Source organism: Rousettus aegyptiacus, unplaced genomic scaffold, assembly GCF_014176215.1.
Source record: "Rousettus aegyptiacus isolate mRouAeg1 unplaced genomic scaffold, mRouAeg1.p scaffold_m13_p_7, whole genome shotgun sequence".
NCBI lineage: Eukaryota > Metazoa > Chordata > Mammalia > Chiroptera > Pteropodidae > Rousettus > Rousettus aegyptiacus.
In genome coordinates this window covers 81,902,835-81,915,172 of record NW_023416310.1, presented here as the reverse complement: position 1 = coordinate 81,915,172, position 12,338 = coordinate 81,902,835, and the positions used below count along the sequence as shown (strand labels likewise).

At 32.8% G+C, this 12,338-nt stretch overlaps 1 protein-coding gene across 2 annotated transcripts in view; it reads left to right on the top strand.

Moving 5' to 3' along the window:
- The window catches only part of GABRG2 (gamma-aminobutyric acid type A receptor subunit gamma2), a 75,992-nt gene that overhangs the window by 19,459 nt on the left and 44,195 nt on the right, over window positions 1-12,338 (top strand). For both annotated transcript variants that reach the window (XM_016167111.2, XM_016167109.2), the window contains exons 2-5: window positions 4,223-4,374; window positions 5,831-5,898; window positions 7,802-8,022; window positions 11,331-11,413. In XM_016167111.2, coding sequence (XP_016022597.1) covers window positions 4,223-4,374; window positions 5,831-5,898; window positions 7,802-8,022; window positions 11,331-11,413 — 524 coding nt within the window. The remainder of the gene's footprint in view (window positions 1-4,222; window positions 4,375-5,830; window positions 5,899-7,801; window positions 8,023-11,330; window positions 11,414-12,338) is intronic.

Genomic DNA, 12,338 nt, shown 5'->3' with positions numbered 1-12,338 from the left:
GTCATTGTACTCTCATTTTGCTGAAAATATGCCTTGGAAGATATATTTGGACATATTTAAAATACTCTGCAATTGATTCATTGTGCCTATAAAACAGAAGCAAGCCAAAACTTGTACCAACAAAATATTAGTGAAACTAATGTTTCGAAGGAATGAAATGCTAATCATTAAAATATTTCAAGAATAAAAATAAGTGAGATTTTATTTATTCAACTATTTACCTACATATGACAGAGAAAGACAAATATATACTCTGTCTTCACGATGCCATACACCAATAGATTTGAAGATACCTGAATAAAATTGTTCTTATATCTGATCCAAATGTTTGGTGTTGTACGGCCTTGGGAGAGTATAATGACTAGATCCATCCTTATCCTCCATGAAGTTTAGAGTTTTATTGACTCTCTGGAAATCTGAAATCCCTGGATTAAAATTTAAAATTTCATAAACTACATGATTAAACTTTACAGTGCCAAATACACAGAAAAATTCAAATATTTACAGTCTCCATTGAGATCAACCTCTCATTTAACTATGCTATCCAATATCTGTTTTGTTTTTATGTCACTTTTTTTCCCTAAATAGTATCATTATTTTTCTGATAATAAACATGAACTCATTACATGTTTGATTCATGCATAAATTTAAATCATGCAGAAAACTGTAAAGGTGAAAACAAAAATTAGTATTCTAACTTATAACATGAAGAGTTAGAATTGAAAGATCTAAAATAGGAACCTGGGAATCTGTATTTTTAAAAGAGCACACATCAACACACACACACACACACACACACACACACACACACACGAGCACCACTGTTTTGAACATTCTATGACTGAAATTCTCAAATTTTAATATGCATATGAATCACCTAAAGATCTTACCAAAATAGATTCTGATTCAGGAGTCCAGGTGCTACCCAGGGTTCTGCATTTCTAGCAATTTCCCAGATGCTCATTTTGCTAATCCAAAGCTCTTGGTTAGACGGTTTTCTAACTATTTTTTGAAAGCTTTCAAAGATGAAAACTTTAAAACATTTTCTGGTACTGTCTTTCAGAAATTATCACTCAGACTACAAAAAAAGTATTTCCATTAAAAGTTAATTAAAAAATAACTTCAAATTGAGACTTTTCCATTTACAAAATTATATTTTTAAATAAAGGGCCCAATAAAAGTAATCACTTTTAAAGGCTGTTTAACCAGATATGTGCCTTTAGCTAGAAGTTCGAGTTTGTGTTTGCTCATAGCTCATTCAATGATTAAGTCAGTTTCACTGAATCTTTATTAATCTATTTTTATCTTGGCATTCTCATGCCATTCATAATTCTACAGAATGCCTTATCTAATGGTCAGACTTCATTATCCCTAGATCATTCATCTATAAATGTGGATGCTCTTGACTCCAAAGAATTCTAAAGAAAGAAATAGCCAACAATGAATGAGAGAGATTCCTTTAAAAAGACAAATCTGGAAACAATCACAGTTTATACATCATCCCTATTAATTTAGACTTCAGTGGGAAAGATCTAGAGAATAAAATTTCATTTACTTATAAGGTAGGGGCTCATTGTTTTTGTTCTTGAAAAACATCGGTTTTTAGTTCTCAGCCCATATTAGAATAAAAACCCGGAAAAGCATCTGTAGAAGAAGGTTTTAGTCACATGGTTGAAACTGTTGCTACAAATCTAGCAGTGGACATTGTATTGCAATAATAATAAGTATAAACATTTTTAACACTATGTGTCAGGTGCTGGGCTAAGCATTTAATAAGTATTATCTTAACTTTCCACAAAAAAATGTGATAGGAATACTAGTAATATTAACATTATTTTAAAATAAAAACTTTGAAGTTTAGCAAGGTTAAATATCTTGCCCAAGGTCATAAAACAGTGACAGAGGCATGACACAAATCCAGAAAGCAGACCTGGTAATTTCCTACTCCCAAGTATATGCTCTTAATTTCTCTATTCTGTTCTATCTTTCCATGGCTAAATAGTCATCCTGAAGTATGAAAAAATCTGTCACTGACACTTTTATATGAAAGGTGATGATGCTGTGAGATTTATTGGTACAATTATGGAAAGTAACATTTCTACTAAGCAAGTATCCCTCATCTTTTCATTTAATGTATTTTCCTCCTAGTTCACCAGATAACAGTAGTGATGATGATACAGCACCATCAGCCTTGGGTCATTTATTTATTAAGTATGAGAAAGTGCTAAACACAAGCACACCAAACAGCTTAACATATATCAACTTCCCTTGAAGAAATTTTAATGGGGTGCATTTGGCTGACAGAGACAGACAGAGACAGACACAGAGGGAGAAAGGGGAAGGATGAAGAAGAGATTATTTTTGGAAAGGTCTTTTTGTATAAAAAAATTAAACAGTAGTAAAAAAGAAATCACATTCTTTTCTCAATGGAAAGATTTACAAATTTCTTAGCTATTTTTGTTTATATTTTTCTTCTTAAACTAGTAAGATTTAGGTCATAGGATTAGGGTTCTGTTAGGCAGAGTTAATAATGCTCTGAAGAAATGCTGAATTGAGGGATTTATTACTCTAGCAGAGAACTGGTCTTAGCCCATATTGAGGCCTTTCTCTTTGAGAGCTGTTTGAAGGTTTGTCCGGTTCATCATATTCTCTATGAGTAACCTATGAAATTCACATTTTGCTTAAAGTTGCTATGCTAACTAAAGTACAGAATGTAAGACACTGGCTATGTTAGATTTTATATAGATCTGTGGCTCAGTTTACATAACGTTTTCTATTCATAAAGCTTTAAAGGAATATAAAAAGGGATTTCTTACTTTCTAAATTGATTCATGACAGTGATTACTCTTAAAACTTCATCTACCCTATTGATTCTCACACCATATTAATCAATCAGCTTTTCCACCATATTTAATCATCTATCTATCTATCTATCTATCTATCTATCTATCTATCTAATCTCCAAGCTACATATATATAAAACAGAGCCATATGTATGACTCAGTATGACTGAAGAAAGGTAATAAACATGATATTTCAAAATAAACACAAAATATATGTATTAATATTAATTCAGGGTAATGTGGCAGTGATTTGACTTCTGACAAGACCCATTCTATATATTTAAGAAAATAAACTGAAGATGGGCATGAGGAAGGGAATTTTATATTTTATGTTTGTAACTTTTTTCACTGTAAACCACAGAAGTAACTATATTTATTAAGAGCTAATAAAAATGAAAATGGCAGCTTTTGCAAGGTTTTGCTTTATGCCTAGATCTGGAAAATATAATTATCTTGTGTTGAGGGAGGGAGGAGGATGGAATCCCAGGGGAAAGACAAGCAACAGTAATTCCAACATCCTTCCAAATTCAATCTTAGCTTCTGGCCCAAATGTGGGGGTGTTCTGAACAGGTTTGAGCATAAAAAAACTAAACCACAGAATCTGATGTAGCTTTTTGATCACTCAAAATAGGTAATTCATTTCTATAATTGTAATATACTAACCAATAGAATGAGTTTCCAGTTTAGGAACTTTTGCTGTAGTAGAGAGTGCTTTAAGGCCTGTAACTATATTTTTTTCTTCACAGTACCAGGTTCTTAACAATCAAAGATAAATGAACCGCCCTTGCCTTCAGTGCGAGTCAGGGGAAAAAAATACACATACACACACCCTGGGGGGAAAAAAAGGCAGCGAGACTGAGTTCTCCTTAGTAGTTCAATTGAGGGGGGAGAGGCTTGTCTGGCAGTTTGTGGGAGTGAATCTAATTATCAGTCTCTTACTTTCATTAATAGGTTTGGAGCAAGTTAACTTCTCGAAGGAAAAATAGTAGACATTATGCTTGAATTTGTGGACTACATTATTTTCATTTAAGCATCACTTTCACAAAAACAGTTTTTTGAAAGGTTCTTCCTAAAGCTGGGCAGGTGGGCATGAGTAACATCACCTATGGAAAAGGCAAAAATAAGTGGTAAAACATGGTATACCTATAGATGGTTGGGCAAGGCATTCTGAAAACCAGAGCACACTTTTATAAATTTGAATCTATATCTGTGCAGTTTAATTACCTAGACTACCCCTCAGATCAGAATTTTCACTATAATCTATTTCTATCCATTCCTGTAATCTGGTTTCATTTTTCTCATTCCAACAGTGGCCTGGGGGGAAAATTTAACTTAGATGTAGTCTGTATGTTTCCTGACCAACATTTTTGTTTTCTTAGACTCACTAGCCAAAAATCTGATGACGACTATGAAGATTATGCTTCTAACAAAACATGGGTCTTGACACCAAAAGTTCCTGAAGGAGATGTTACTGTTATCTTAAACAACCTCCTGGAAGGCTACGACAATAAACTACGACCTGATATAGGAGGTATGGTAAAGTCCTCTGTAGTGTGGTATAGTGAGAAAGTTATAAACATTCCTACCACATTAGAAGAAAATATCGGCATATTTCAATAACCAGAACTATTTAAATGATACTTTCATTATGTTGTAAAAATAGATAAAGGATGTATAATTAACATTCCAGTCTGGGGGAGGAAGGGGCATTGATAAGTTCAAATAAAGAAAGATAATTTTCAAGTGAAACTTGAGAACTAGAAACTAAACTTTTCTGAGATATCCCAAACAAAGGTTGTAAAAGAAAAGTCACACTTCTTTATGAAGTAATATCAAAAACAAATAAGCAAATAATCATAAAGAAAGGATATACTGATTACTTATTGCTGTGTAACAAACAATTATAAAAATCTCAGTGGCAAATAATAATATGCATTTACTTAGCACTTTGGTGGGGTGGTCTAATTTAATCTAAGCCAACCTGGGTCTGTTCATTTAGGAAGCTGTACTCATTCCACTCCTGGGACCAGCAGATGAGTAGGAGTAGGATTCTCATGGAAAGAGCTTGAGATTAGAAAGAGCACTTTCGTCCTTATCTTATTAGCCAAAGCAAGTCAGATGGTCAAGTCAAAGTTCAGAGGCAGAGAAATAGCCTGGGTTGACCCCAAAGGTGTAGACACAGGGAACAGTGAAGAATTCAATCCACCATAGAAATTAGGGCATTGCTCTTTCAAGGAAAGCGGATAAAAATGAGACAAATGTTCTTTTTGAATCAGAGCCCAGAATGATATTATGAATCCTTGTTCATTAAATGTCAAATGAAAATGGAGCACATGCATTTGGTCATGGATGTAATACTACATGATTTTTAATATTAGTCCTCTTTGACAAATAGATGTGTACTGGGTTTCCATATGGTTTCCTCTGAATCACAAAATCCATTAAGTCATTGAGAAAGATTAATTTTGTGTTGGTTAGAGGCGTATGAGGATAAAGTGATCATAAGGGGAGTCAACAGGTACAATGGTTTAAGAACGATTCATAATACTTGTTGCTCTTTATATCTACTTTATCTTTCTAATGCTATTTTTTCTAGGTTATTAAGGAGTTATTTCTTCTACATGGGTTAATTCAGGTTACAATGCTAAAAGAGATTTCAGAGCTTAAAGGAAAAATGGTAAAATTCAGAATATTTCAGAGAAGGATGAAGAAAATCTGATTTTTTTCTTATTTGTTCATTTTTATATAGTCTTGAAAGGATAATCAATTTCAAAACTCTGCTATGCTTACTTGTTATATATTTTCTACTTAAATGGAGATATCCCTTTGAAAATAAAGTTCTTTAAATGTAGCACATTAGTTACTGGCACCAAATTAGTTGCAAATAAATCATTTCTAATGTAGCAAAATAAATGTATTTCTAGGATCACAAAGATAGAAATATTTTGCCTCTCTACATGCACATATCTGTATGATTTTCTTTACAGTGAAACCAACATTAATCCACACAGACATGTATGTGAATAGCATTGGTCCAGTGAATGCTATCAATATGGTAAGTTTCCAATAGTTTGTCTATTTTGTTAACATATTAGAGAAGACTTGTAGTTATGATGCAGGTAGCAAGACATATGCCAACAAAAAATTTTGGAAGGGAGAGATAATCTTTCAGATTCTTTTATTCTCTCTTGCAATAAGAAGATAACTTTTTAATGATTTTACATGAGAATTAAATGTGATGTAAGTATAAAATTTCTGTAAAAATGCTGTATTCTTAAAATTTAAGGATAACTGCTTAGTACAAAATAAAATATAGTGCTCCACTAGTTTTTAGACTATTAATGGTGTGGAGAGGACATAGTTTGCCTTGAATCAGAATTGTTTCTCAGAGGAAACAGTTGATTAGATGTAATGATAAATGTAACTTTTTATTGTATAACACTTTCCGTTCAAATCTGAAATTAGAAACCATCGGAGGCTATAATAGGATAGAGTAGAACATGCAACATAACATAAATAAGCTGAAAACGTTAACATGGTTTTTACCAAGCTAACTATAAGGACACTTCATTGAGTAGAGAGATGAGAAATTTTAATTGCTCTCACTTGGGGTGAAAAAGAAGTATACCTCCACCTGCATAGTTTATGCAAATAAGTTTGTTTGTTTAATCATTAAACAAATGCCAAAATTCTCAGAATGTTTAGCATTCTGATGCAAATCGTAACAGTTAAGATGAAGAAGCTATATATGTAGGTTATTTAAGCATAGAACTTACAATGAGACACAGCAGCAAGAAATGCAAGGAAATAACATATATAAAAAGTATGATGAGGCAAAGGAATAATCTTTCTGTCATTTGGCGCTCTTCATCAGAAAACAGTGATAAGTGTAGAGAATTGAACTAGGAAATGTGGATGACTCTCATCCCTCAGTTCTCATATTCTAAGAATATTGTTGTTGTTGTTGTTGTTTTAAATTTCTCATTGATAGGCATAATTAAAATCAATTTACAAAATAATGCTAAGTAATACACAAATATGATAGTCAGACTACAACTTGGGCATTCTGACTCCAGGCCTAATTATCTAAATTTGCAACACACTTACTTCTCTTTGATTAAAATCAATCTCTTGCCATTTTAGTGATATATACTCGAGGATAATAATTTGTCATCATAGGACTTTGAGAATATGTCTTGTGACAGAGATTAGCACAATTTAAAATTATTTTTCATTGGTTAATTTCCTCTGGTTAGAGAAAGGACAACTATAATAGTTAAAACAAAAGTTATCTTACATATTGTATTGATGTTTGTTATATTTGCCAGATACAGTGAAAAGCACTTTATGTGTAGCCCCTTTTCCTATCCTCACACTACCTAACAAGATAGGTTCTTTGGGGTCCCCATTGTATTATGAGGTGACTGAGCCTCCAGAGCTTTAGTTAGGACTATTTTTGAGTATTGTGGACTTTTGCCCAATAGCAGGGTTTCTGAACTTTGGTGATTGTTTTCCATAACATATTTAGCAATGTCTAGAGGTATTTTTTTAGTTGTCATAACTTGGTGGGTAGGGTTGGTGTTTGTGCTACTGGCATCAGGTGGGCAGGGGCTAGGAATGCTACTAAGCATCTTAAAACACTCGAGACAGCTCCACAACAAGGAATTAGCTAGCCAAGAACACATGAGAAACTCTGCTCCATAGACACCAAGTGCAAATGATTGTATCAGAGCTATGATATTTTGCCAGAATTTATTTAGATGAGTCTATTTTTTTCATAAAGATATTAACTGGTCTACAAAAGCTGAGTGAGTGTTCTTTGCAAAGTTTGGACTATTCGAAGCCAAAGTAGCTTTGCTTCATGTTGGCAGTGAGAACAAAAGCGATACATACAAATGCTCTACGATATAATCCTATGTATTAAAAATGTTCTATTTCATCTTTTTTCTTTAAAATAGGAATATACGATTGATATATTTTTTGCCCAAACATGGTATGACAGACGTTTGAAATTTAACAGCACCATTAAAGTTCTCCGATTGAATAGCAACATGGTGGGGAAAATATGGATTCCAGACACTTTCTTCAGAAATTCAAAAAAGGCTGATGCACACTGGATAACCACCCCCAATAGAATGCTGAGAATTTGGAATGACGGTCGAGTGCTCTACACCTTAAGGTATTCTGGGAAAAGAAAGGCGTAATTGCTGGGAATAAAATAAAGATCAACCGCACTCTCTTAAGACAAAAGAAATTTCAAGCCTACCTCAGGGTTGGCATGTTTGATCAAACGTGACACTACAAAATTAGTTGTTCTTTTTGTTATCAATGAGCTTTTTCAAAGGACTAGTGATAGGTAGAAATCATTTTCCGTGACTTATGTGAGAACTCAGTTTTCTCACAAGGACATAAAATTTCCCTTTCTTTTGTAAGATCACCTGATCTTTGCATCAGTCTTGGTTTGTGTGTGTGTGTGTGTGTGTGTGTTACTGCTTTAAAAAATGAAAACTAAAATAGTTAGTCATCCTTGGGACCACCATTTGTTATGCTTGAAAGTGCCTCTGTTTCCAAGGAAACCATTGCAAAGGGAGAACTTTGATATGGAAATCTCCTGTTTGTCTTTCTCTTTGTAGCTGCACAATGGCAAGTAACTAGAATAAATTCCATCTCTCAGCCCCTACTCCCCACTATACTGATATAAGCTGTCTGACTTAATTCATTGGCTATTTTGGAAATAGACATCTTCTGGAAAAAGTTGGAGCTATATATATTTTTTTGAACTTAATCATTAAGTGACATTTGAAAGGTTTCTACTTAAATTATTTTATGCTATTATCTTAGCACTTCGTATTTCCTTGCATTTAAAAAAATTTTATGCTAAAGAGAATATATTATTAAACAACATAATAGGTAAGTGCATAGACTTAAGAATCTGAAAAATCTTGCTTTAGTGCTTAGCTCTATATCGTACCATCTGAACGTATTAGGGTAACTCTCCAGAATTTCTATGTACAGAACTTGGGGCAGCTACCTGGTAGTAGGGGTCTTGGTGCTAGAAGATGTGTCACAGAGCTTTGTTTGTATAGCAAGTTTAATATTTTTACCTGGTTACATTTTTAATTAGAGAGATTAGGTGGAAACTGACGGAGATTACCGGGAAAGAAGGCACCACTATTCCCATGATACCCACCACACCCAATGAAACAAATTCTTACCTTTCATTTCTTTAATGAAATGAAATGACTCTTATCTTACAGAGTTGTTATAAGAACTAAATGGGGTGATATGTAAAATGGTTAATGTGGAGCCTGATAAATAGGAGTTGCTTTAGCAGATATTAAATTTATTTGTATATGTATATTTTAGTAAAAGATATAAATATAATTTTTCTAGTTCTTAGTATCCTGTAACTTTTAGCTTCAAAATACTTCATGTTAAATGCCTTTGTGACATACTTTAGGCCTGATATAATATTCAACATACAAAATAAAATATTTTAAAATAGCCACAAAACTTTATATCAGTTAAACAGTTACATCAGTTACTAGGAAAAATGGCTACAATAATAAGAGAAATTCATTGCGTATATTTTGAATTCATCATGGGTTTTAAGTCAGAGATAAGGTAATGACTAGAATTAGAATACAGTGGAAATAAAAGTTTTTATGATAAATCAGATTTCAGTCTAGCTTTTGAAGTATTAAGGCAGTCCACTATCTCAAGTCAATTTATCATTCTCTTAACATTCTAGTCATTTTTTTCACTTCTGTTAATTTGCAGAATCACTATGCGAGATTTAATTAGAGAAACCACTGCAAAGATGTTGCTCAAGTTTGAATGAGTTGCCAATCTATACTAAGAGATTATTTTACTCATTTTTTTTTTTAAGGCAAGGCAACCCTTGGTTGACCTCACAGAAATCAAGAAACTTGTCAGTTCACAATCTTTTATGTTTTTATTTTATTTTTTTATGCCTACAGCATCTAGTCTTCCTAGATGGTCTCTTATCTAAGTACTAACTGGGCCCGACTCTGCTTAGCTTCCAAGATCAGATGGGACTGGGCTTGTTCAGGGTGCCATGGCCATAGATGAGATGGTTTTGTTCTTGTTCTTATCTATAATGAGTTATAAATGTATGTGTATGCATAGATAAAATATATGTATGCCCTATGTTTCTGTAATCTATATATTTTTTAAATTTCAATAATTCCAGTTTACTTTGGAGAAATAATACTAAAATATCAAATTTAATTATAATTTCTCTTATGAATAAAACTAATATTTTCTTTGGAAGAGCATATATTTAGCGAGTGACAATGATTAAAACGTTCAGCTATAGAGGCAGGCAATTGGGTACAGATCTCAATGGTGCCACTAACTTTGTGACTTTGTGCAAGTTCAAGTATAAAAAGCCATAATAACTCTTACTAAATGAGAAAAAAATTAACCTTACCAAGTACCATGTAAACAATTAATGGCTCAATGATTATTAGTTATATTTTAAGATCAGTAATTGCTCTATTATATCATAGAAAAATAAAATATCCCTGGTTAAAATTATGCTAACATAGAAAATCTTTTAAAGTAAACAAATGTTCATAAAACAACACTTTTATTACTTCAAGACTGATATCATTATAAGAAATAATAGCTAACAAATATAAAATTTTAAAAATCAGCGATCTTCAGCAGTACAATTTTAGAGTATGTTCAGACTGCTTCAAAGGTGGTCTAAATATCTGGAACTCCTTTAAATTTTCTCCCTTCTAGAATTCTAGCCTATACCGAGATCCAGAAAACGTGCATGTTTAATAAGTATCTTTGATGTAAACTATTTGAGACTCATTTCAAATATTTTTCTAGTATGTCTGCATATATGTATTTAACATTTCTTGTTTGCCATTAGATATTTTTTTACTTCAACATCCTATTTAATAGCTTTATAGTGTTCTACCATAAAAGAGCACAATACTCCATTGTGAAACATAGATATTTTTAAATTCACATATAATAATTCAAAGATAAAAGCTAACAAGTACTATTAACAGAAGCTTCTACTTTAATTAGCAGATAAGATCTGAGAATTATCAGCATTCATATATATGCAAACAGTAAATGAGCTTAAGTTCTTAAAACAGTTTGTTCTATTAAGTAACGTAAATACATTCACTGAGCAATTCATCTGTGCAATAATTTGCCAAAAAAATAATTACATGAGCATAAATTTTGAATGAATAAAGTTGAGGACAATGAGAACCTATTGTTTGGTCTGTTAAAATGAATGGATTGCATTAAGTCTTAAATAATTTTCTCCTGGACTTAGTGGATTTCTTCAGTGAGAATCACCTTGTGTTATCAATAAGAATATGAGATAGATATACTATCCAGGAATAAAGATTAAGAATGGTCGTTAGAAATTGTTCTACTGTACATTTTTAAAACTATGTCTAAAATCTTTCAACTTATGTTTCATATCTTTCTACTTAGGTTGACTATTGATGCTGAGTGCCAATTACAGTTGCACAATTTCCCAATGGATGAACACTCCTGCCCCTTGGAGTTCTCCAGTTGTAAGTAATACGCATTCTATGTTTTGTATCCCCTCTCACCGAGAATCTAATTGTAATACCAAATAACTGGGAGATTCACAGGGAATGCAAAATTGCATTATGCAATGTTGTTGATTTTGAAGATTTTGACAGTTTCTTTCATCCTAACATGAGTTTGTCCCTGTTAGAGATTCTTGCAAAAAAGAAATCTAATTTAGTGGGAATTACAAATGTTTCATTGAGGCGTAAACTTTTAATGAATTGGAAGTGGTTGCGTGGACTCCTTTGTTGAGAAAAACCTTAGAGCAAGGCCTGGTCCCAATAGAAAAAGGTAATGGTGGATTGTACATGCCCCTCCTCCCATGGGCCCAGAAGAAGGGAGGTGTAGCACATTTGCTGCTCATTTTCTTTCTTACCTTGAAGGATGCACAGAGATCCAACAGGGTTGTCTGCTCATTCCAATTTCTGTACACCTGTTAAAGATATCAAAATTGAAAATTACCTTCTCTTCCTCCTAGAGTTCTCATAATATCTAGAACTACTTACCTACCAGTGAGTAAAAGACTGATTTATGTTATTTTATGGGTCTAGTTCAAATCCCAACTCCATCACTACAGACTTGAGCAAATGCCTAAATCTCTCAGCAAGTTCTCATTTCCAGGTGCCCAAAAGAGATGATAAGACCTGCTCCACCATAATTGTTTTGTTGATAGAATGTACGTAAAATGCTTGGTATGCTACCTCACACATAAGATTCAATAAAAAGCTCTATTATTTTTATTATTAATATTATCGTCAGTAATAGAATAAAGTGAGATCTATGATGATTCTAACAAAAAATACAGTGAGATTTCATAATCTTCACAAATATTTCCCATCTGAATCAAAAACAAGCTTCAATTCTCCTCAAATGTTTGCCTTGCTACTTGTTCAGCATACATGTTAA